At 41.4% G+C, this 23,485-nt stretch overlaps 1 protein-coding gene across 7 annotated transcripts in view; it reads right to left on the bottom strand.

The window, feature by feature from the left end:
- The window catches only part of SEMA6C (semaphorin 6C), a 464,232-nt gene that overhangs the window by 56,769 nt on the left and 383,978 nt on the right, over nt 1–23,485 (bottom strand). For all 7 annotated transcript variants that reach the window (XM_068253590.1, XM_068253592.1, XM_068253589.1 and 4 more), the window contains 3 exons: nt 7,001–7,174; nt 6,761–6,898; nt 3,035–3,112 (listed from right to left, as the gene is read on the bottom strand). In XM_068253590.1, the coding sequence (XP_068109691.1) occupies nt 3,035–3,112; nt 6,761–6,898; nt 7,001–7,174 (390 nt within the window). The remainder of the gene's footprint in view (nt 1–3,034; nt 3,113–6,760; nt 6,899–7,000; nt 7,175–23,485) is intronic.

Genomic DNA, 23,485 nt, shown 5'->3' with positions numbered 1-23,485 from the left:
GAAAGATATTACCATTGTGTATCTGGTGGAGACACTCTGCTACCAGAAAATTAACCATTTCTGCCGCTTTTCACGTCCGGGCGGCTGCTCTGCTGCGCTCCCCCCCCCCCCCCCCCCCCGTGGTGTCCCCCGGTAGCCCTGGGATCAGTGAATGGGAACATGGTTCCGATCACTGATCTGTGTCCCTGGCAGGAAAACCGAAGCGCTCTTACAAGAGGCTTCAGTCTTTCTGCACGTACAATTTTCAGCATGCTCCTTGTGTTTCCGCTTAGCGAGCATCTTGTGGCCAAATAGTAAAACTACATCTACATATTTTTTACATTAACGTTTAAACATATAATAACATTAAAAATGAACTGTTTATTTCCCACACCAAAATGTTAACCAAATAAAATTTTTAAAGGGAAAAAAAAATTACAATAAAGAAGACAAATAGTTACCTAAGGGTCTGAACTTTTTAAATATGCATTTGAAAGGGGTATACTACGAACATTTTTGAAATTATAAGCTTGTAAATTGTGATGGACGCAAAACGGAAAAAATGCACCTTTATTTACAAATAAAATATTGGCGCCATACATTGTGATAGGGCCAAAATTTAAATGGTGTCATAACCGAGACAAACGGGCAAATAAACTACATAGGTTTTAATCATGGTAGCGTGGATTATTTACAGCTATAATGGCCAAAAACTGAGAAATAATGATTTTTTTTCCATTTTCTTCTTATTAATCCTGTTAAAATGCATTTATAAAAAAATAATTCTTAGCAAAATGTACCACCCACAGAAAGCCTAATTAGTGGCGGAAAAAACAAGATATAGATCACTAAATTGTGATAAGTAGTGATAAAGTTATTAGTGAATGAATGGGAGGTGAAAATTGCTCTGATGCATAAGGTGAAAAATCCCCGCGGGCTGAAATGGTTACGTTTTGATGACGTTTGCCTATAAATGAAAATTTGTACAAAATAATGTACAAATCGAGCTCACTGGCGCCAGCCTGCTGATCACCTGACATCTAACTGCTAAACAGCAACCAGCACAACTGCCATCTTCGTGTTTACTATTTACATGCATCAGTGTTTTACTAAAGCTAACATCTGGAAATATGCCTGAAGAAGGGGACTAGATTCCAGAAAGCTTGCATTATTTAACTTCATCAGTCAGCCATTAAAAGGTATTACTTTTACAAGACTGTTTTTTTCTAGCTACATACAAAATAATGAAAACTACCGTATATACGTGTGTATAAGCAGAGTTTTTGAGGCAAAAAAATTGGCCCCAAAGTGGGGGTCTCGGCCTATGCACTAGTCAATAATATTTTGTGGTGCCCCCCGTCCCTGCATCTTGCGCCGCAATGTTTAAACAATAGCTCAGTGTGGCCGCGTAAGCCTTGCCTCCTGCCACCACGTGTTGTAAAGCGGTACGATTGTTACCTTGTTATCCCCACGCTTTGTGCGCTGCCTCAAAGGAATATGTCCTGCAGCCCTCTGATGTTACAAAGAAATGTTTTTTTTTAAAGGTTATTATGCTGTTGGATATCTTTTAGAGCAGAGAGGAAGTTCTGAGTTCAGGTCCGCTTAATGCACTTTCCGCTTATAGCCGAGTCAATCATTTTTCCCAGTTTTTGGGGTAAAAGTTGGGGGGTTGGCTTATTCTCGGGTCGGCTTATACATGAGTATATATGGTATATATAACTGATGTTTGTAGGAATAACACTAGCTAAGAACTATATGGCTGCCACCTGCTTGCTGTTAACACTACTTGTCTGAGAACTGATAGGCCAGCATGCTGCATATATTAAATTCTTTCTATTTAGAAAGCAGGGCCATCATTCATTAAAATACTAAAATTTGTATAGCACTTTTCTCCTGCCAGATTCAAAGCACTCAAAAGCTGAAGCCACTAAGGGCACACTCAATATGTCATCCTTCAGTGTAAGGGGTTCCTTTTTGAATAGGCACTGGCTTACTCAACAGGTACAGCTGAGACTCAAACCCTGGGCCCATATGCAATTCACTTTTTCTCCTCAGTTTTCTCCTGGGTAATATTTTTAAATTTGTCAATAAAATGCATTTTAAGCCATCAGAAAGCAAAACAATGCTAAAAATAATTTGAATACTTTTTAATTTACTTTTCGGGACTTTTTTAGTTAAAAAGTGCTGGAAAGTTATTTTAATTTGAAGATGAAAAATTATCTCCTAGGAGAAAACTCAGGTGAAAAAATGAATTGCATATGGCCCATGGTCTTCCATGTCAGAGGCAGTGACCACTATCCAGCAACTCTTATTCAATTCATGTTTTCTCCTAGGTGATAACTTTAAACCCAATCAATAAAATGCACTTTAAATCATCAGCAAGCAAGAACATACTCTGAATAACTTTAACAGTACTTTTTTCACCTACTTGTTGGTATTTTTTTACATTGCAGATAAAGAAGATGAAAAATGATCTCCTGGTAAAAAACTTAGGAGAAAAGGAGAATTGAATAAGAGCCTTACATTTCACTTTTGAGCTATGACATTTATTAAATGCTTTAGTGGGAGAAATTATAGTTCTTCCTTTTTCAAAAGCTAATTTCAAGAACAATGCACAGAAAAATGTGTTCAGATGCACTGTCCACTTTAGGTTCAGATGTTAGCAGAGAGTCAGGTCAGCAGTGAAATGTTACTTCTAATTTTATTCATTTTTGGATAATAAAATACACAAATCACTGCATTACTGTAATTTGCACTAAGCAAACGGCTGAAAACAGGTTTCTAAAGAGACAAGCTTACTTTGAACTCATAGTTCTATGATATCATCTAGGGAAGGGTTTAATTCACAAAAATGAAGACTCATTAGGGTTTGTTTTGAGTCATCATTCATTATTCAGCTTTTCTTGCTACTTAGTCTTTAATTAACCCTTATGGGAGGCAGCGTTATTCATGAAATGTTATCTGCTGTTGGATAAATGAGGGGGGAGAAATGGTTGCACCCCGGCTTAAGCTTGTATGTGATGTATTTTTCATATTGGTCTAAAAGTTACAGTACCTTAGGTCTCCCCGATAGCTGATGCAGGTCCCTGATTTTAACCAAACGCAGTAGGGATCTCTGGAGGACAGGCAGCTTCTGTGTAAGAAAAATAAGAAACGAGAATGCACAAACATGTTAACAATGGCAATCTACAGCTAATAGGAAATGAACAAACAAAATAATGCCATAATCTAATCCTTGCATTGAACTACTGTATTTAAAACATAAATCCAGTCCAAATGTTTTCCTAGATCTGTTCCTGGCATTTGCTTCCCTCTAACTGAAGCCAATCCTGATGTCATTTTTTTTCTCTTACAAACTGCACTGTCGTAGCTACCTTGTTTTGTAAACACGTGAGCACAGCCAGCATAAATCAGATTTCGGCTTCACACTGATCTGCCCTCAGCCAATCAGTGAGGAGCGGGAATGTGGGAGGGTGATGACAAACTTTTTCTCATCAGCGATGGCGACTGAGATTTATTACAGCAGAAACATTTCTGAATAGATTGGAGTTCTTGCAATGCAGGGTAAGGCTGCAGGCTGCATAATAGACACAGAGCAGTGGGTAAATGGAATTTCATTTTGTGGCTTACAATCCCTAAGATCAATGATATGTAAGTAATGCTACAGAATATTGATAGAGAAGAAGCACATGTCAACAAAAGGCAGATCTTTTTCAGACATAAAGCATTATACCAGCTATTGATTTGGGACAATTTGGAAGTTGTTTTTGCATGTTTTATAAGTTTACTTTCTTCAAGAAATCAGTTTTGCATAAGCCATAGTAGTCTTTAAACATTCAACCACAGAACTGCTGCCTTTGAATCCATTCAGGTTGATTGAAAGCTGCAGGGGCCCTTCCACTCATAAGCAATATCGTGGCTGCCTTCCAGAAAACTGTAGGATGCCACTGGCATGAAAATAGTAAAAAAAAAAACCTGACTTCCCTCCGCTGCTCTCCCCTGATTCAACAGTAATAGGAAGCTTGGTATAGAAAGATTTTCCCTTCTGCTAGAAAACCAGCAGTGGCACCATGAGACCTCCTCAGATGTTACAGTGGGTCTCTTAGCACTGATATTTTCATGGTAGGGTTACTGAAGAGGGCGCAGTGACCTGCTTAGGATGAGGATGAAGAAGAAGGGGGCTCGTAGCAGCATACATAGTGGTATTGTTGCATGCCGTGCTGTGAATGAATGAAAAAAACATATCCAGGCACATATATCCAGGCACATAGTTAGGACATTATATAAGTTATAAAGGAAAGGGAGGTGCTGAAGAGGGTGTGGCCAGAAAACAGCAAAAATCTATTAACCCTTCGCACTCTTGCATGCAAATGTTCAAACAAATGCATTCACAGATTCACTCATGCAGGCATGAGTGAATCTGTGAATGCATTTGTTTGAACATTTGCATGCAAGACTGTGAATTAATGAGTCGCTTTGAAATTTAAGCTGTTTTGTTCTATGGAGATGCACTCTTATCATGTGACTTTGCTAATAAGATTATCACTAGAATGGTTACATTTGCTTTCAACACAAGGGGTTTATTCAATTGAAAACTGTCGGGAACAATAGATCAGAAGCCTTTGTTAAAATTAATAGAGATTGTTAAGAGACCTGATCAACGGTTTTCCTTTCTCCTTCCTGCAAAACTGCTATTATTGTGTATTGTGCTTTTTCAATGTAATGCATTAAGAGTAGGAAAATGTAGCTTTTGGTAAAAATGTATGTAAATTATAACGATGACACAAAAATGATTTGTGATTGTGATATAAAGCAAGAGTTAGAAGTTATTTCAGCTTTTACTGTTGTATCTGTATCCACATTTTCCATCAATTGTTATTCCCTTGTAATAGATGGCATTTGGGCAGAAAGCGAAGTAATTTTAACATTTTAATTCTGTCACTAGAGCAGGAGATGAAGGCAAAAGTCAAAAATGTTTTTTCCTATAACCTGGTGGAGGTTTCTACTTATGTCCTCTTATAGCTAGAAATCAGGAAAATCCAAACTGGATGCAGACAGAAGTAAAACTTGAAAAGTTCTATCCAAGACGCTAAACATTCTGACAAACCTCCACTTGAATTGTATGCTGCTTGGTGCAATCTTCTGCCATCCATGATCTTCTGAAACTGCAAGATGGTGAAGGCGCAAGGAATTCTATTCCTTTTCCATATAACTGCCTCATCTCCTTTTTCCAGAACCCTGTCAGTCGTATAAGCATCTCCATAAGCTCTCAAGCACAGGGCTCGGCTCTCTCACCCTTCTGTGTCTTTGAATTTGTTTATCATCTTGTGTCTTGTAACTTATTATACATTTTATTCATCATGTTCCTTTTGTCACTGTAATTACCAATTCTGTATTTTGTATACTGGTGTACACCACTGTCTATATTGTTTTGTACCACATGTTTGTTTCTTACTTTGTACAGCACTATGGAATAGAGGTGAGATATTGCAAGCCCCATCTAAAGGAAGGTTGGAAATGCAATGCTGATTACTGTAACACTAGAAGTGATCAAAGGATCGTAGTAGTAGTAGTAGTAGAACCTTCCACTTAGCACTTTCACCATATGCACAATCTCAGTATTTGTTGAATAGATGTAGACATACTTTCTATGCATTTGGCTGATCAGAGAGGAATTGAAAGGCTCGGACACCCTAAGCAGCTTCTTTTGGTACTATACTTTCAGCCTCATGTGTGTCAACATTTTGAGTAAGCACACAGCAGTAAATAAGTATGCACACAAAAGTATTGACCAAATATCTGTAGGATATCAGAGATAGATAGGGATCTTCTGAGGTTTGCTAAAATCTTAGAATTTTTTTTTTCTGGAAAGAAGCGGAGTTTAATTCAGAGAATCTAATGGTCTAATGTAGTTTGTATTGTGATTTCCTAGTATTTCAACACCTATCTATAAGCTCAGTTCTATTAACTGACTTCTTTAAAATGGCGATGTATCACAAAAGTGAGACCCCCACCTAAATTACTTTATGGTAAACCTTGTAGTAAACAAAGTGGCCACGCTGTCTACTGAATACTGAATACTACTGAATACTGAAAAACGTACCGTAACTTAAAACATAGGAGGATCCCAAGCAGTTAAAGTAAGGCCCAGTGCACACCAAAACCGCTAGCAGATCCTCAAAACGCTAGAGGTTTTTGGAGCAGATTTCAGAGCGATTCTAGGCATGTTTAGAGATGTTTTCTAAACATGCCTAGCATTTTTTGGAGCGTTTTTGTGTAGCAGATTACAAATATTGTTACAGTAAAAGCTGTTATTGAACAGCTTCTGTAACAAAAACGCCTGGAAAACCGCTCTGATCTAGCGTTTTCCAGAGCGGTTTGAGCTTTTCCTATACTTTACATTGAGGCAGAAACGCTTCTGCAAACCGCAAAAGTGCTGCAGGACCCACGTTTGCTAAAAACCGCAAACCGCCGGTGTGCACGAGCCCATTAAAATACATTAGCCAAGCATTTTCCAATGCAAAAGCGGTTTGCGGATCGCTTAAAAAAACGCTCGGTGTGCACCAGGCCTAATAGTCTGAGGAAGGTAAGCAACAAAAGATTGGTAGTCCACTATGAAATACCCACTGGAGGAACATTGCTTAACTATAAACTGAGAGACTGGTCAACCCTTCAAAGACTGAGAGATTCACCTTGATGAATTATATAGGATAGGTACGGAAAAACAGGAGAACACAACGAGAATAGATTATTGTTTAAATAACATACAGGAATTGCTTACCGTTTACATGAACCATAGGCTTCACAACGGCTTAGCGGAACACGAATGATGCAAGTGGAGAATGCCACAAATAAGGCATTGTTCTCATGGTCTAGCTGCAGTCCCAGGATTCTACCATCTTCCAGTCTCTCTCCGCATCTAATAGACACAATAGGAAAGTCATTGTAAATTGTTGCTAAATTGTATTGATCATGTAGAAATGTATATTTAAAAGCCACAGTTTAATGAGAAGTAGCTCACCTGTCCTGGCTATAAACATTAATTTCTTCTAATAAAGCCAATTCCACTGTGGAATTCTCAGTAGTTCCAGTCAGAACCTTCAGGACCTTCCCATCTTCAGAGCCAAGGAACAAGACTGTGTAGTTTCCATAAGGGCCAGCTGAGGTGTCAGCCACAATCTGGGTTAATTTATACCTAAAAAAAAAAAAAAAGTACATTTAAGAATTTCAAATATTTTATATTAACCATCTATCAGTCTACCTACATTTTGGGACCTAGTTATCAAGGGAGGTGCACACAAAATTGGAGCAGATGTGGTGCAGTTGACAAAAGCAAGCAATCAATCCTACTTTTAGACATCAACTGTTAAGTGATTGGTTACTCTGTGCAGTTGAAAAAGGATAATTTCAGCGCTCACAATTGATTAATGATCACCCCAGATGGCATAACCACCTCTCTGGGTATATAAAGTCCAAAACGGCACCTGGCCACGAATGTCCTAAAAGAAATCCTGTAGGGGGTGCTGCAGGATATGCCAGGTTGTGCTGGTAAAAGTTTATGCAGGTAAATGATCATGCGCTCCCCCTCATCCACAATGAACACGTTTTGATAAAATGTAGAAGTATAGAACCCCTTTCGGGTACAGACTCACCAGATCCTTAGGTCTCAATTGACCAAGTCTCGCATCCGGGGGTGTTGGCCCCCCCGTCGCCTCTCCGGCCACTGATTATCCTCCAATGTTTCCTGGCTTTGCTGGGCTCCGCTGGGCTCTCCTTCTCACTCGTGCAGGATGTGGAAAAAGTAAAAAACAAGAGGACCAGCCTCTATTTGTGTATTACCTTCTTTTATTTTTCATAAAAAGTTAAAAACAAATAGCAAGTTCATAGGGCAGCTGGATAACAAAAGGATTTTTTGGGGTTAGGCGGAGTCAGCTCCCGGGTGGCCGCCTCTCACCGTCCACTCTATCCCTCCACGCTGCTTGCTAGACTATGAAAAAACGCCAGGCCGGGGATCACTCCAGTGACTCCTCTCGGCTGTACTTCCTGGCGTACGCGTCACACGCTACGCATGTACGCGTTGACGTCACTCAAGCCACGCCCTACGCGTTTCGCTGGTAACAGCTCATCAGTCTAGCAAGCAGCGTGGAGGGATAGAGTGGACGGTGAGAGGCGGCCACCCGGGAGCTGACTCCGCCTAACCCCAAAAAATCCTTTTGTTATCCAGCTGCCCTATGAACTTGCTATTTGTTTTTAACTTTTTATGAAAAATAAAAGAAGGTAATACACGAATAGAGGCTGGTCCTCTTGTTTTTTACTTTTTCCACATCCTGCACGAGTGAGAAGGAGAGCCCAGCGGAGCCCAGCAAAGCCAGGAACCATTGGAGGATAATCAGTGGCCGGAGAGGCGACGGGGGGGCCAACACCCCCGGATGCGAGACTTGGTCAATTGAGACCTAAGGATCTGGTGAGTCTGTACCCGAAAGGGGTTCTATACTTCTACATTTTATCAAAACGTGTTCATTGTGGATGAGGGGGAGCACATGATCATTTACCTACTCTGTACAGTTGTTCCACTTTGGGTCAAGTTATTATTATTATTATTCATTGATAAGGTCCAATATATTCCATGGCACTGTCCAAAGTATGAAAATCAAACATGGGGTACATACAAATACAGACCATGTTACACACTAAATATGGACACTGGTACAAAATATAGAACTGATTGCAAGATACAAAATTATTAACAATTTCCGAAACACAAAAGGGTTAAAGCATTGCCCTTGAAAGCTTACAATCTAACGTTCTCCTTGTTTTGATAAGTAAGCCCTTTCTCTTTTAGATTTCAAGGAAGTACATATATAAGTGGGCCAAGTTGAAATGCTGTTAGGAGTTGCTACCTGGAGGTCTCCAAGTGTGATGGACAACGTTGAAGAACAGGTACCTACTAGACTCATGACAGCCCACTCCAACCATACTTACCGTCTTACTTACTATTAGGATAACAAAATTGATTTATCGATTATAGCAGAACAGTTACAAAGTAGGGTCAGTAAAATAAGCTCTGTTGCATTAGCTGGAAAAGTCCCAATGTATACAAAATAGTTTTGGCAATAAACTGACCTTTTGTAGTTAAATGGCAGCCTGCCAAGATTTACATACGCAAGAACTGAAATCTGTGCGCTGGCAAAAAAAAAGCATGTCACGACAAAATAGACAAATTGATGTAGTCAGTGGGAAAACAGGTGAAAGACCACTGTATATGATTTGGGGAACATGCAAAAAATGTGTTTGTTCTTTGTACTGAACAAAAAAGAGATGCTAGTTTATCTCGCTCTGAAAACAAAGAGCTCTTAGAACAAGAGTGGGATACAAATGATATCATCTATCAAGCAAAGGGCAGGTTTGTACATACCACATTCAAAGAGGCAGAACAGTCCATTTGTCAATCACTGCTCACTTTTAGTTATGAGTTATGTCTTGTTCTCTGCAGTAGGATGATGAATAGCCTAATATGCTACCAAGCAGAATACCTAATACGACCCATTTTTCTTAAATTCAGAAGTCATTAATTGTTTTTGTTCAAAGTAAAGTTATCATGGTAAGGATTCAGAATCATTTTGTTTTCTGTATTTGTTTTAAGGTCAATAAAAATGTATTCCACTATGCAATGGTAATCTGTATGTTAATGCTAAATTATATATCTGGAATAATTAGAATAATGCAATTTATCAAGATTTACATGGCCACAACAGTCATGTTTAGCGGCCTTAGTTTTTAACTGCAAGTAGCTTCAAGTAATGGGGAAATGACAGGACCAACTGAGTTTTAAAGTGTTATTACAACTATACTTACTTGTGCAAGGAATACGTGACCCTAATCAGTAATGCAGTGTACTTGCAGAACTGATTACCCCGCTTTTTAAGATGCAGGAATGTCACCCCCAGCATGTACACTGCTAATCTGCACCTATTCTGATAGTAAATTAGCTGCAGTGGGTGCCATTTGAAAAATGTCTATGAACAAAATTTGTAGGAGAAAAAGGCTGGCACTAGATGCTGCTGGAAAACAGTAAGGCATCACTGGATCCATACATGTAATTATGTGCTCCCAAAGAAATTCAGATTCAATGTAGTAAATGCAAAGATAGTTAAGGCACTGTAAGATGCTTATTGTACCTTTAATCACAGTGTAAGGGCTGGTGCACACAACAAGAGCCTTTAAAGAGACACTGAAGCGAAAAAAAAATGATGATATTATGATTTGTATGTGTAGCACAGCTAAGAAATAAAACATTAAGATCAGATACATCAGTGTAATTGTTTGTTGTACAGGAAGAGTTGAGAAACTTCAGTTCTTATCTCTATGCAAACAAGCCATTAAGCTCTCCAACTAAGTTAGTCATGGAGAGGGCTGTTATCTGACTTTTATTATCTCAACTGTTCCTGGACTATTTACTATTCCTCTGCTAGAGGAGAGGTCATTACTTCACAGACTGCTCTGAAAGACTCATTTTGAATGCTGAGTGTTGTGTAATCTGCACATATTATAGAATGATGCAATGTTAGAAAAAACACCATATACCTGAAAATAAAAGTATGAGAATATTTTCTTTGCTGCTAATCTTCTAGTATTCATAGTACACAACCAATTCACTATATCATATTTTTTTTTCGCTTCAGTGTCTCTTTAAAGGGAAGGTTCAGGGAACTCTTGAAAAAAATAAAAATCCCTATCCACTTACCTGGGGCTTCCTCCAGCCCGTGGCAGGCAGGAGGTGCCCTCGCCGCCGCTCCAGAGGCTTCCGGTCGTCTTCGGTGGCCGACCCGACCTGGCCAGGCCGGCTGCCAGGTCGGGCTCTTCTGCGCTCTATGGCCGGGCTCTTCTGCGTCCCACGCCGGCGCGCTGACGTCATCGGACGTCCTCCGGGCTGTACTGCGCAGGCGCAGTAGTTCTGCGCCTGCGCAGTACAGCCCGGACGACGTCCGATGACGTCAGCGCGCCGGCGTGGGACGCAGAAGAGCCCGGCCATGGAGCGCAGAAGAGCCCGACCTGGCAGCCGGCCTGGCCAGGTCGGGTCGGCCACCGAAGACGACCGGAAGCCTCTGGAGCGGCGGCGAGGGCACCTCCTGCCTGCCACGGGCTGGAGGAAGCCCCAGGTAAGTGGATAGGGATTTTTATTTTTTTCAAGAGTTCCCTGAACCTTCCCTTTAAATGCTTGAGATTTTAAAACCTCCTGCTAATGCAATGCTATGGGGGATTTTTACAAAATCACATTGCTAAAGTGAGAATAGACAAATAGGATAACATTAGCAGGAGCTTTTAAAATCACAAAGTGCCCAGAAAAGCTATTTTGTTGTGCACCAGCCCTAACAGACACTGGGCCTGATGCAATTGTCAGACTCGCCAGCATTACCCACTGGTGAGTCCAATAATCAGGTGAGGATAACGTTGCCTGATCCAACTGCATTTAGCCCTAGGCAGGGTGTTAAAAAAAACTCGCATGGGGCGATATTACCGCTTAGCGAGTTCTTTAACACCCTATCTTATTTCACTTTGCATGCCTCTGGGAAGCAAAGCTAATGCACATCACCGTCAGGCCGCCACACATCTCTGAATCCCCCATGTAGTTCCTCCATCACCTGAGAGCAATTTACCTCCCGGCCGCTAATCACCCGCCGTCTCTCGCCGCAAGTCATGTCGTGTAATTACAGTGTATGTGTAACTGTAATTACTCTCTCTCTCGCACATAGCCGCCGGCAAAGCATCTTTGAACCTCTCGTCTGAGTAATGCTCCCTAGCGATCAGCCATCGCACAAGGGAAACTGGCAAAAGTATTTGCCGGTAATCTTTTGCGATGGCAAGGTGACAAGTAGCTTGCATCTACAATCTACATTAGTTTCACTTAACATGATTAAACTGTTCAAACTCCCCATGCACACTGGGTGCGGCATTCCGGTGCTTAAGCTCCGCCCCGGAAGTGAAATTGCACCTAGTGCATAGCATTCTAGTGGTTTAACCCACATGGAAGCGATCACAGGAGCAGACTATCACATAGACAACAAATTTAGATCGGCAATACAAAAACTGTTTAAAATCACAGTGACTGAAATTTCCGCATCTAAAATTACCAACTGCTCTTTGCCCCGGGGACCCATGGTTGACGGCTGTCAGCAGAGATGCTGCGTGGGACATGTATGGAGGAAGCCCCGGGTAAGTATATCACGGGGCAGCACAATTAGTTTTATGCTCCCTGTAAAGGTACAATAAGCATCTTACAGTGCTTTGAGTTTGAGTGGTGAAACAGTCTCCTCCTGTGCTCCATCCATTGCTGTAGTTTAGAGCAACCATAATAGTGCCCACTCTCTCACCTCTCTCCCACCTACACCTCTAGTAAGTCTCTCTCTCCATCTGTCCTCTCACCTACACCCCAGCACGCTCAGTATGCCCCTCTGTCCCCCCATCTACACCCCAGCACGCTTAATATGCCCCTCTGTCCTCCCACCTACACCCCAGCATCCTCAATATGCCCATCTGTCCTCCTACCTACACTCCAGAATGCTCAGTATGCCACTCTGTTCTCCCACCTACACCACATCACCCTCAAAATGCCCCTCTGTCTTCCCACCTACACCCCAGAACCCTCAATATGCCCCGCTGTCCTCCCACCTACACCCCAGCACTGTCAATATGCCTGTCTTTCCTTCTGCCTACACTTTAGCACCCTCAATAGTACCTTCTGCCTATACCCCAACACCTTCAATATGCCTCTATGTCCTCCCACCTACACCCTAGTGTCCTCAACATACCACTCTATCTTGCAACATACCTCCACCTATATTAGCTTTCACTCTCCCCCCCCCCCCCCCCCCAGATCCTCAATAAGCCCCTTTACTTTTCCACTTACCTCCAGCACTCTTAGTAGCCCTCACTCTTTTACACCAAGACCCTCAATTGTCCCAGATTTGTGTTTATGGTTGCATGTGCTGGCCTAAGTCACAAGGTGATAGGGAGCAGGGTTTAGGGGGTGGGGGAAGGGGGCCCAGGTTGGAATTCCACATCAGGCCCATAGGTCTGTAGCTATGACCCTGTATATAACATTACCAAGTAATCACTGTCATCTGAGGAAGCATCTTTCAGCTGTCATGCATCAGTCTCCTTATGCCTGCATAGTGTTAATGTGGATGTTGCTGGATGCAGTGCAATAAATTAATTATGTAAATTACTGTTGATTAGGCATGTCAAAATTGACAATAGTCTGTGTTATATGATTATCGGTATATATGTTTTTATGGAACCTATTAAAGGATAATGACTAAGCATATATCCATAAAACTTCTGGTAGATCAAGTTGACTGTTTGCTTGTCCCACTATTTCGCACCAATAGATAGTATACACAATTTCAGCAGGAATCTTATCTAAGCACTAGTGGACCTAAGCCCGTTTAAAAATGGGATAGGTCTTTTACTGCACATGCGCCTGCACATTTCTGCCGCGCACGCCCATCCGCCTGCCTCCCGGCCCGTCCGCCCTTCGCCTATCATCCCTAGCCGCGTCACTCCCCCCTCAGTGTCTCTGCGTCCCTGCACATGCACAGAGCGCAAAAGGACACACACAGGGACATGGGACGCAGAGACAATTAGGGCAGTGTTCTCCCCAGGCTCTTTTAGCCGGGTGCTCCACCCGGCTAGATTTGGTGACCACCCGGCTGTCATCGGCTCACCTCTTCACCTCCTCCTATGCTGTAAGCAGAGTTGCCCTGCATTTTCATCTCGACCCACCCGGCTACTTTTTCATGCCACCCGGCTACTATTTCATGCCACCCGGCTGGAAAAAAATTCTGGGGAGAACACTGTAGGGATTATATAAAGAGACTAGTGGACATGAGCCCGTTTAAAAATGGGCTAGGTCTGTCACTGCACGATGCGCCCACCCAACCGCGCACGCCGGCCCCTTCGCCCGTCATTACTCTCCCTCAATGTCTCTGTGTCCCTGCACATGCGCAGAGCTCATATGGGACACACACAGGGACATAGGATTCAGAGACAGTAGGGTTTTATTATAGAGGATGATCTCAACACTGCAGCTACTCCCCAATGCAGTAAAAAGCTATGCAAATGTTGCTGGCTGGATGCCAAAAGTTCTAGCAATGACTTCCTGCTGGGGCTTTCAGCTAGGCCCCTGCCATCATGTGAAGGTGTGCTGCCACATCATTGCAGCAACCACTCACTTTCTCCTTTACTTGCAAATTGGAGCTGAAGCATGCCACTGACCTCCCCCAGGATACTAGCAGGTGGATGCTTAGCAAGTGATGTGGTGAGGGAGATATGGTCATGTAGGAATGATGCAGAGCCACTGGGATGAAGCATGGGTGTTTGTGGGAGGAGATGAATAGGGACTAGGCAGAATGGAGTTGACACAGCTCCATGTGCTGAAGACTTAGCTGTCCAGTTGGATTATAGGGTCATATAACCCCAAGGTTGAAAATAATTTGAGGGGAGTGTAGGGGAAGCTGTTGTCACATTTAGTTTAGATGACAGTAGAGTGTTTAATAAATCCTTGGAATGGGATTTAAACTGCCTGAACTGCTTTAAAAGCAGTATATGATCCCCTTACACTCTTATTATCCTTGATTCAAAATGTCTATCAGTAAGCAGTGAGCATGGAAGAAAAGACTATGGATAAGTAATTTTTAATAGTAAAAGTAATAATAGTATAAATTGTATTTCACAATTAAGTCAAGCTTGTATTGAAAACACAGTTAAATCAGTAAAACAGCTATATTACATTATACAACTTTTTCTTTCTTGATGTAATGCCAAGACCTCTAATATAATTTCTATAGAGTGATGCATTTATTCAAAAGTCTTGAAGCATGCATAAAAATGCTGAAGGGGAGGGAGAAGAGAAATTATTATTAGGAGGCAGATCTAGCTAGTTAGCTAGTTCTAGAACCTATGTGAATATTAAAATTGCACACTAATTTGTATAATGCATATGACTCTGTTTATAGACAACATTGTTAATAAAAAAAAAATGCAAATTTGAACTGTAAAGACCATAATCATTCCAGTATGGTTACAGTAAGTGAATGAAATTGTGCTTGCAAACTTCATATAAGGGAGTTTTAAAAAGGGTGTTGTAGATTTCAAAATAGTGAATGCAATAATTTCAACATTAAGTAAATGCAAGAGATATGCTGATTCTCAGCTAAAAGGAACTAGAGTGATTGTTAGGTAATATCTTCATTGCACACTAGTAATGATATAGATCTCTGTCTGCCATATGTACTTTCAATCAGGTCTGTAAATTGTCTTGCCTGATTTATGGATATGTAACATGATAACAAGCTCCCTGGGGGCAGGCTTTTCACTGCTCATTAGCATTCTTCTTATGCAGCAGTTAAAAAAAATCAAGAAATCTATTTCTCAGTGATTTATCTTTGTCAGTCTTGATCTTAAGACTCTTTACAAAGAGAAGTTTACTGAAATGGACATGACTAGGGCAGGTTCTATAAAAGAAAAAAGTTTTTTTCCCTTACGTAGGGAAACATTAAATATATACTGTATATTTTTTTAATGCTAAAAAACATTTTACAAATACTGTAGTTAATAAACAGTAACTTGGATCACGTAAAAAAGTACAACCTATCAGTGCTATACAAGCAATTATGTATTACAAAAGATTAAAAAATTCCATTTCATTCTACAGCTCATACAATCAGTTTCTAAACAGGTTGGGACACTATGTAAAATGTTAATAAAAAAAAAATAAAAAAAGACAACATTTAGGCCTCTTGCACATTACATGCAATTCCGATTTTTTTTATCTGATCCAATTGTGGATTCCGATTAAAAAATGTACTGCATGCTGCTAAGATTTTTAATCAGAATCCAAAATCGAACGTATAAAAAAAATCAGAATCACATGTAGTGTGCAAGAGGCCTTATATTGCACTTTTCTCCTTGCAAACTCAAAGCACTTCAGAGTTGTAGTCACATAGGGCGCTCTCCATGGGCACCAAGGAGTATTAGGAAGCCTTGCACAAAGACTCAATGTTTTATGTACTGGCTTGAGCTGGTATTCAAATCCCGGTGAAAGGCTCAAACCCTACACCAAAGGCAACAGCCTTCAAGTGAACCTGACCCGAAGCTCGGGTTCAAAACCTGATGCTCACTATAAAGAGAGGGAAGCCTCAGGATCCTAATGAGACTTCCCTTGGTTGTCAGAAGCCCCCCAGTTGCTGAGCGCGGCTCCCATGCTGAGTGTGCCCCCCTTCACATCGGGGCCGCGCAGCTCCTCTTCCTGGATAAAGCGTGCTCAATGGCTGCACGAGCCCACCCATGCATGCACAGTAGCACAGAGCCCACAACTCCATGCTACTGCGCATGCAGGCTCAGTCAACTATTGAGTGCACTTGATCCAGGAAGAGGAGCTGTGCGGCCTCAATGTATATAGTGACACTGCATCACGCTCAGCAACCAAGCACCAAGCAGTAAAGAGGGAAGCCTCAATAGTATCCTGAGGCTTCCCTCTCAAATGAAGTGTCTGATTCAGGTAGATTTTAATAAGTATGCGATCATTGATCCTCAAATCATTAAACTCTACATTTAATTCAAACTAGACAACGACAACATATTCAATGTTGAAACAGTGAAAGGTATGCTCATTTTGAATCTTGTTCTTGCAAAACACTACAAAAAAGTTGTTATAGAGAAAAAGACTACCTCACAGCTTATAATGATAAATGGAAAGATGTCAGCAAATTTCCTAGTTGTTTTGAGTCACCATGAACTATCTGGGTAATATTATTTAGCATTTACATAGTGTTGCATTTTCCGCAGCACTGCACAGATTATATAGTCTTGTCAGTAACTATCTCTCAGAGGCGCTCACAGTCTAAACCCTACATTAGAGATGTAGTGAACATCAAATTTTCGGTTCGCGAACATTGAACGCGAATTTTCATAAAAGTTTGCAAACAGACTGTTCGCAGCGGGCTCCATGGACTTTAATGGCAGGCAAACGCCCGCCAACTTTAGCGGTTAATAGCAAAGCCCCCTTACGTGCTAGTAACACCAGCATCTTTGAATTTTGGCTCCAAGTCTCCCCATTGGTCTGTTAATAGACCAATGGGGAGCCTTGGAAGGAAATTCAAAGATGCTTTAGCTCTAGTTATACTTAGTATAGCTAGAGCTGTGTCTGTGTGCCGCAGGGGAGCGTCGGTGTGTGGCGTCGGTGCAGCGGAGAGCTTCAATCAAGTTAAAATGAAGATCACAACATTAGAGGATATTGGCGTGGGAAACATTTTCTTAAAGGTACAGGTAAGTATTTCTGAAGATTGCAAGATAGAGGATACTGGCTTAGGACATTACAGAGGATATTGGCGTGGGACATTCCCGAAGATACTGGCGTGGGAACATTTTCTTCTTAAAGGTACAGGTAAATATTTCTGGTTAATTAACCTTATTAAAGGACTTTTCTCGTTGTTGCGTTTTTATTTCATTTAACCCTTTGTGGAAATGGGTAAGGGGTACTATACTCATTTCTCCAGGGAGGGGGGCGGGCATCTGGAGTCTGGACTCCCAGATGCCACCATGAACCCCCCAGGGAGTCGTCTCCCCACCTCCTCCTGGGGCACCGGAGATGGGGAAGAGCCCCTTGTCCATGGATTGAACAACGGCTCAGGGGGGGGGGGTTGGCTACCCCTCTCCCCCGGAGCCCCCCCATACCATGGACCATGCGGGCTGGTTAGCTCAGAGTGCGAAGCCCCACTCACCCAGGGCTCCGCATTCTGCCTATCCCAGCCTGCATGAGGGGCAAGGGGTTAAAAACGCTTGGAAGGGGGGACCCCACGTCGTCTTTTTATATTTCCCACCCTCTGAACATAAAAAAAAGAAAAACAGAAAAAAATGCCAGTGATCTTTATACAGCCATATTGCAGCTGTATAGCGATCCCTGGCCAAAGCGTTGCGGTTCCAGAGGGGTTTCCAGGGGGTCTCATCAGGAAATTCGTTGCTCTTCCTTTTGATATATGTAAATTTACACTACTGTTAGGTTTGCTCCATTATCTGTAATTTACCGCATTTAAATGTTTACTTATTTCCTTTGAAATTTTAAAATCGATTTTCTCAAAAACTCTAAGGTCTTTTTAGATTTTTTTCCCCTCTTGTTCACACTGTTCTTAACATTCCCTGCAAATTTGGTGTTTCCAGTACCTAAGGGGGCTTTGCTATTAGCCACTAAATTCGGCGGGCGTTTAATTTTCCCACAGTCAAAAGGAGAACTTTAAAATCTATTTTCTCAAAAACTATAAGGTATTTTTGAAAAATGTGATTTCCTCAGTCACTGTCCCCCTCCACATACCCTGCAAATTTGGTGTTTCTAGCATGTAAGGGGGCTTAGCTATTAACCATTAAAGTCGCCGGGAGTTCGCCTTCCATTAAACTCTATGGTAAAAAGGCGAACGCAATGTTTTTTCAAAAAAATTTGCGTTCTAGGCAAACGCCGAACAGCCAATGTTCGCAGAACACTGCTCGCCGGCGAACTATTTGGGCCATCTCTAATAGTCATATGTCCTTTATAGTCTAGGGCAAATTTTAGGATGCGGCCAAGTAACTTATATGAATGTTTTTTGAACCGGGAACACAGCGCTGCAAGGCAAGAGTGCTATCCACTGTGCCAAAGTGATGCCCATTCTGTAGTCTTTTGTTACTAGTGACAGAGCTGTCACAATCTGTTAATGGACACTGCAAAGCTGTAGATACATTACAGCTTGCACTAGTTTTAGGAGTCAGAAAAGACAGATAAGAGAACAAGTACTATGAAGTCTCACCTTGGGTTACTTTCATCTAGCGACTAAGATTAATCTTAGCAGAGTAACTTCATGATATTATCTACATGAATGTTGAATGTTCTTGTAGGTGTTTCCTTTAGGTGCACAGGTTCCTTCCATATCCCCAAAACATAGTTAATTTCCTCTCTTTTAAATAGACCATAGACGGTGACAGGAACATTAGATTGTGTTTTTCCCTGGATTTCAGTTAACAATGAAAAATGCTTTTTCAAACTCTACAAAAGTTCATCAGAAAATGTCAGAGCGATATAATAATAATGATGTTTAGCAATAGTTTGGGTGAAAAAGTTAAGATTAAGAATTCACAATTGTTAAACTTAGTGTAACACTGGGGTAATTGGTTTTGATTAGTGTTTGAATTTTATCAAGAATTTTAGACCATGAACAGGATATAGATTAGGGCTATCAGTGGAGAATATGTCACTTAGTGAAGAGTTATACATAATTTGCATACAGAATTTAGATAACTGTAACCTAAAATGACCATACATGTTTTCTTTGGGAAGTTTCAAAGAAAGTTTATTACTCAATAGATAGAAAAAGCAAGATTTTTGTGTGTTATATATTTTCTTCAGGCTCCCATTTTGTGTATTGGATTAAATCTTAAACGTTTAAGTATGACATGATGAAAGCTTGCTCTTTTTATTCAGTTAGTCAATAAATAGTATCATCTTTATTCAAAATCTTCTGCTGTATGGAATGGCTAAAGTGGTACACTACAGCTGTGCTGATCTCTTTGAGTGCCAATGTGGCATGACCCTTGTACAAACATTCCTGTTGGACCACCTGCTGATCTAAGGGTACTGTGTTATAGAGGAGGGAAATAAATATATATATGGAAAATACAACATAAATCTGGTGCATATATGTAGCTTGATTGTGAAAAGACACAGCAGAAGAAGATGGGGGACATCAGAATGTCTCCGAAAATAACCATGAACAACTGTTTTGTGCAACGGCAGTCTAATGTCTGTGCATAGCTTTAGTCAGGAGGGCCAAATTCTGCTTCCTTGCCTAGGGCCACATTTGGTCTTACTCCAGCAATACTGTGTATTCTGTCAGAAGTAGCGATAAGTACAGATTCATACTTTATAGCATTTTTTTTTTGCTCTACAGGAGGAGAAATCTCCCCTGGGCTAAACCAGAATCAGAATTTTGAATAGGATGAAATCAGATTTAGAAACTAACCATTACCTAAAAGCTGATCAGTAGTGTAAATAAGAAGCTATGGGTCCCGGTATGAGTTTTTCAATGGTCTCCCTTAAAGGACTTCTGAGGGGAATAGGTTAAAAGAGATTTTACTCACCTGGGGCTTCTTCCAGCCCATAGCAGCCGTCTCATGCCCTCACCAAAGCCCTAGTCCTCTGTGTTGTCCTGCTGGCTGCCCGTGAACATCGCAACCCCGCCGGCGTGTCGGGGCTTCTGCATCTGCACAGGCATTCCTTCCCCTCACATCCACGTCATTTGGCGAGTACTGTGCCTGCGCACAACTACCGTGCAGGTGCAGTACACGCCAGATGATGTGGACGTGAGGGGAAGGAATGCCTGCACAGGCACAGAAGACCCAACCAGCCGGTGGGGTCGCAATTTTCACCTGCGGCAAGCGGGACAATTATTATTATTTATTGTAGTTATAAAGCACCAACACATTACGCAGTGCTGCACAATAGATAAATGGGTTAACATACAAGGTAGGACATACAGGAAACTCGCAACAAAACAAGATCATGCAAATTATTTTATAACAGTACAGAGTCATAGGTCAAAATAGAGACTGTTCTTGTCCACAAAGGCGACTGACAGTAAGATTGCATAATCAAGCTGGAAACACTATTCGCCTCAGAAGTCCCTTTAGGGACACTTAAGCCAGGGAAAAAAAGGAGTTTTACTCACCTGGGGCTTCTACCAGCCCCCTGCAGCAGTCCTGTGCCCTCGTAGTCACTCACTGCTGCTCCAGTCCCCCCGCTGCCAGCTAGTTTCGTTTTTGCCGACAGGACCGTCAGGACTGGCCACGCGTAGCTTTTTCCGCATTGCCTACTGTAATTAGCGCTATTGTGAGCCGCAACGCGTACAAAAATACGCGTTGCCACATTATGAACGCATAGATATGCGTATTTCTGTACGCGTTGCGGCCCGCAATAGCGCTAATTACAGTCGGGAATGCGGAAAAAGCTACGCATGGTCAGTCCTGACGGGCCTGTCGGCAAAAACGAAACTAGCTGGCAGCAGGGGACCAGAGGATTAGTGAGTGGCTGCGAGGGCACAGGACTGCTGCAGGTGGCTGGTAGAAGCCCCAGGTGAGTAAAACTCATTTTTTTTCTGGCTTAAGGTTCACTTTAAGCACTACATATAACAATTGATATGAAGGACCAAAACTTGCCAAAGACATTTGCTGTGTCTACAAGTGTCAGCAACAGCCAATAAACACAGTTTGCAGGAGGAACACAGGAAGAAGATATCACAGGAAATGACCCAGACAAGCTGTCATTGAACATGGATGAGCTGTGAGAGCTGGTGAACCAGATTCACATGTGGCCAGCGATTTGGTTAAACACTTGCTCAGATTTTAGAAACAACGTTAGGATTGTATAAGCTTGGGAGAACATCTGCCTCTACTTGTACCCAAAATATACAGATTATAGTGATGGGACGAAATAAAAGATCCAGAAGTGCAATTGCAGCGTCATGTATGCTATGCCATATGTCCCATACACCACTCTCCAAGACAGTGCACCTTTAATTCACCCTATATGTGAAATGCACAAAACATGTACTCCATCTTGTAAGAAAGTGAACCCCATGTTGCCCCACACTATATGAAAACTATAAAATGTGCTTCACCTTGTATAAAAATGCACCCTATGTTAACCCACACTAGGTGAAATGCACTAAAAATGTACTCTGCCTTGTAAGACAGTACACCAAATGTTGACCAACACTATGTAAAATGCACTTAAAATGTGCTCCTCCTTGTATTATAGGGCATCCCATAGTTATTTTAGTTAAAAGAAGACATTCGTCCATCAAGTCCAACAATATTGCCCCACAATGGCCTCAATCCTGGTAGGGTTATCAAACAAATTACCTCATGTGAGGTAATTTTACCTCATGAGGTAATGCCTTCTAGCAATTCTGATAGCTTTTAGTCATGTTTTACCTCATGAGGTAAATTATGAGGTAATTTGTGAGGTAATATACCGAAAATAGCTATTCTCATGGAAATTAGGGAGTAAGTTAGCACACAATTTACCGATCAGTTTAAGACCTGCCTGTACCTGGAGGTAAAGTCAATTTGTATGCATTTTGCAGTTTTTAGTGGAGTTCCTATTGTTGTTTTAGTGTTGCTCCTATTCAGGCTGTGTAATAGAAAAGAATAGTAGAAATAAAACTCCAACTATTTACTGGATTTTTTTTTTATAAGGGATGCCTATAAACCTACTTTTCATAGTTTGCTACATAATCAAATACACCCCCCCCCCCCCCCCCCCCAAAAAAAAAAAAAAAATAAAAAAAAAATCTTCCAAAGACTATCCTAACTTATGGAAGACAATTAAAGATTATTATTTATTTACTGCATGCTTACCACTGAAATAACTCATGTTTTACCTCACTTTATGCATTTACCTCATGTTCGGAAATGGAGAAAAATCTTTCAGAATTGCTAAAAAAGAGGAAAATGCCTCATGAGGTATTTTACCTACAAAAATATTTACCTCACATGGCTAACAGAATTGAGGCCAATATGTGAAATGGACAAAAAAAATGGACTCCAGCATTTACAAAAGTGCAAGGGACTGAAAAGTATTGTGTGTATTGTATGACTTTTACAATATATATAGAATATATATAATAAATGTGCAGCACAATCATTTACAGTTATCATTAAGTAATAGACTGAGGGCTTGTTCACACCTAGGGCATCTTCACAGTTTTTTCAATGCCAGCGGTTTTCAAAATCGCCTTAAAAGTGCTTGTGCAATGATTCCTTATGGGACAGTTCATATCAGCGCGTTGCATCTGCTTTCCGCTGACCAAAGCGCTGCCTGCACCATTTTCGGGGTGATTTTGCTACAATGGAAGGTATAGGAAAAGCGCAAAACGCTCAAAAACCGCTGTATTGCGGTGATTGCGTTCACGATTTTAAGAATAAATACATTGTATATATTCTTTCCCGGTCCAAAGAGTTCACTTCCTGACTTGCGTCAGGAAGTGAAAAAAAGAAATCGCTCTGCAAATGCGCTTTGAAAAAGAGCTTTACACAAAATTGTAGCGTGCAGGTAAGCGCCGGAAGGGGAAAAAGAAAATTGCGCAGAAAATCGCAAAGCACAGCCGTCGGCGATTTCGATTTTAGGTGTGAACAAAGCCTAAGACTGAAAAATGTCTCAACAATAATGTAATCCCCTTTCAAAAATCATTAGGCACATTTTTGCATACAGTGTAAGGGCCTGAGCCAGTGTAGGTAGCTTTACCACTACACAAACTAGATTTTCTTAACTGAAAACATTTAGTTTGCAATTGTTTTCAGTGACTAAAGATGTCCTCTGGTGCCAGCAGTCACCCGAAGATCCCCCTCCCGACGAGTTGCAATGGGACACCTATTGTACATTCTACGCCTCCCTTCACCCCCAACTTCATACAAAAAGCGCAAG

This window comes from Hyperolius riggenbachi, chromosome 9 (genome assembly GCF_040937935.1).
Source record: "Hyperolius riggenbachi isolate aHypRig1 chromosome 9, aHypRig1.pri, whole genome shotgun sequence".
Taxonomy (NCBI): Eukaryota; Metazoa; Chordata; class Amphibia; order Anura; family Hyperoliidae; genus Hyperolius; species Hyperolius riggenbachi.
The sequence above is the reverse complement of the archived record's forward strand: the minus strand, read 5'-3'. Positions and strand labels throughout refer to the sequence as shown.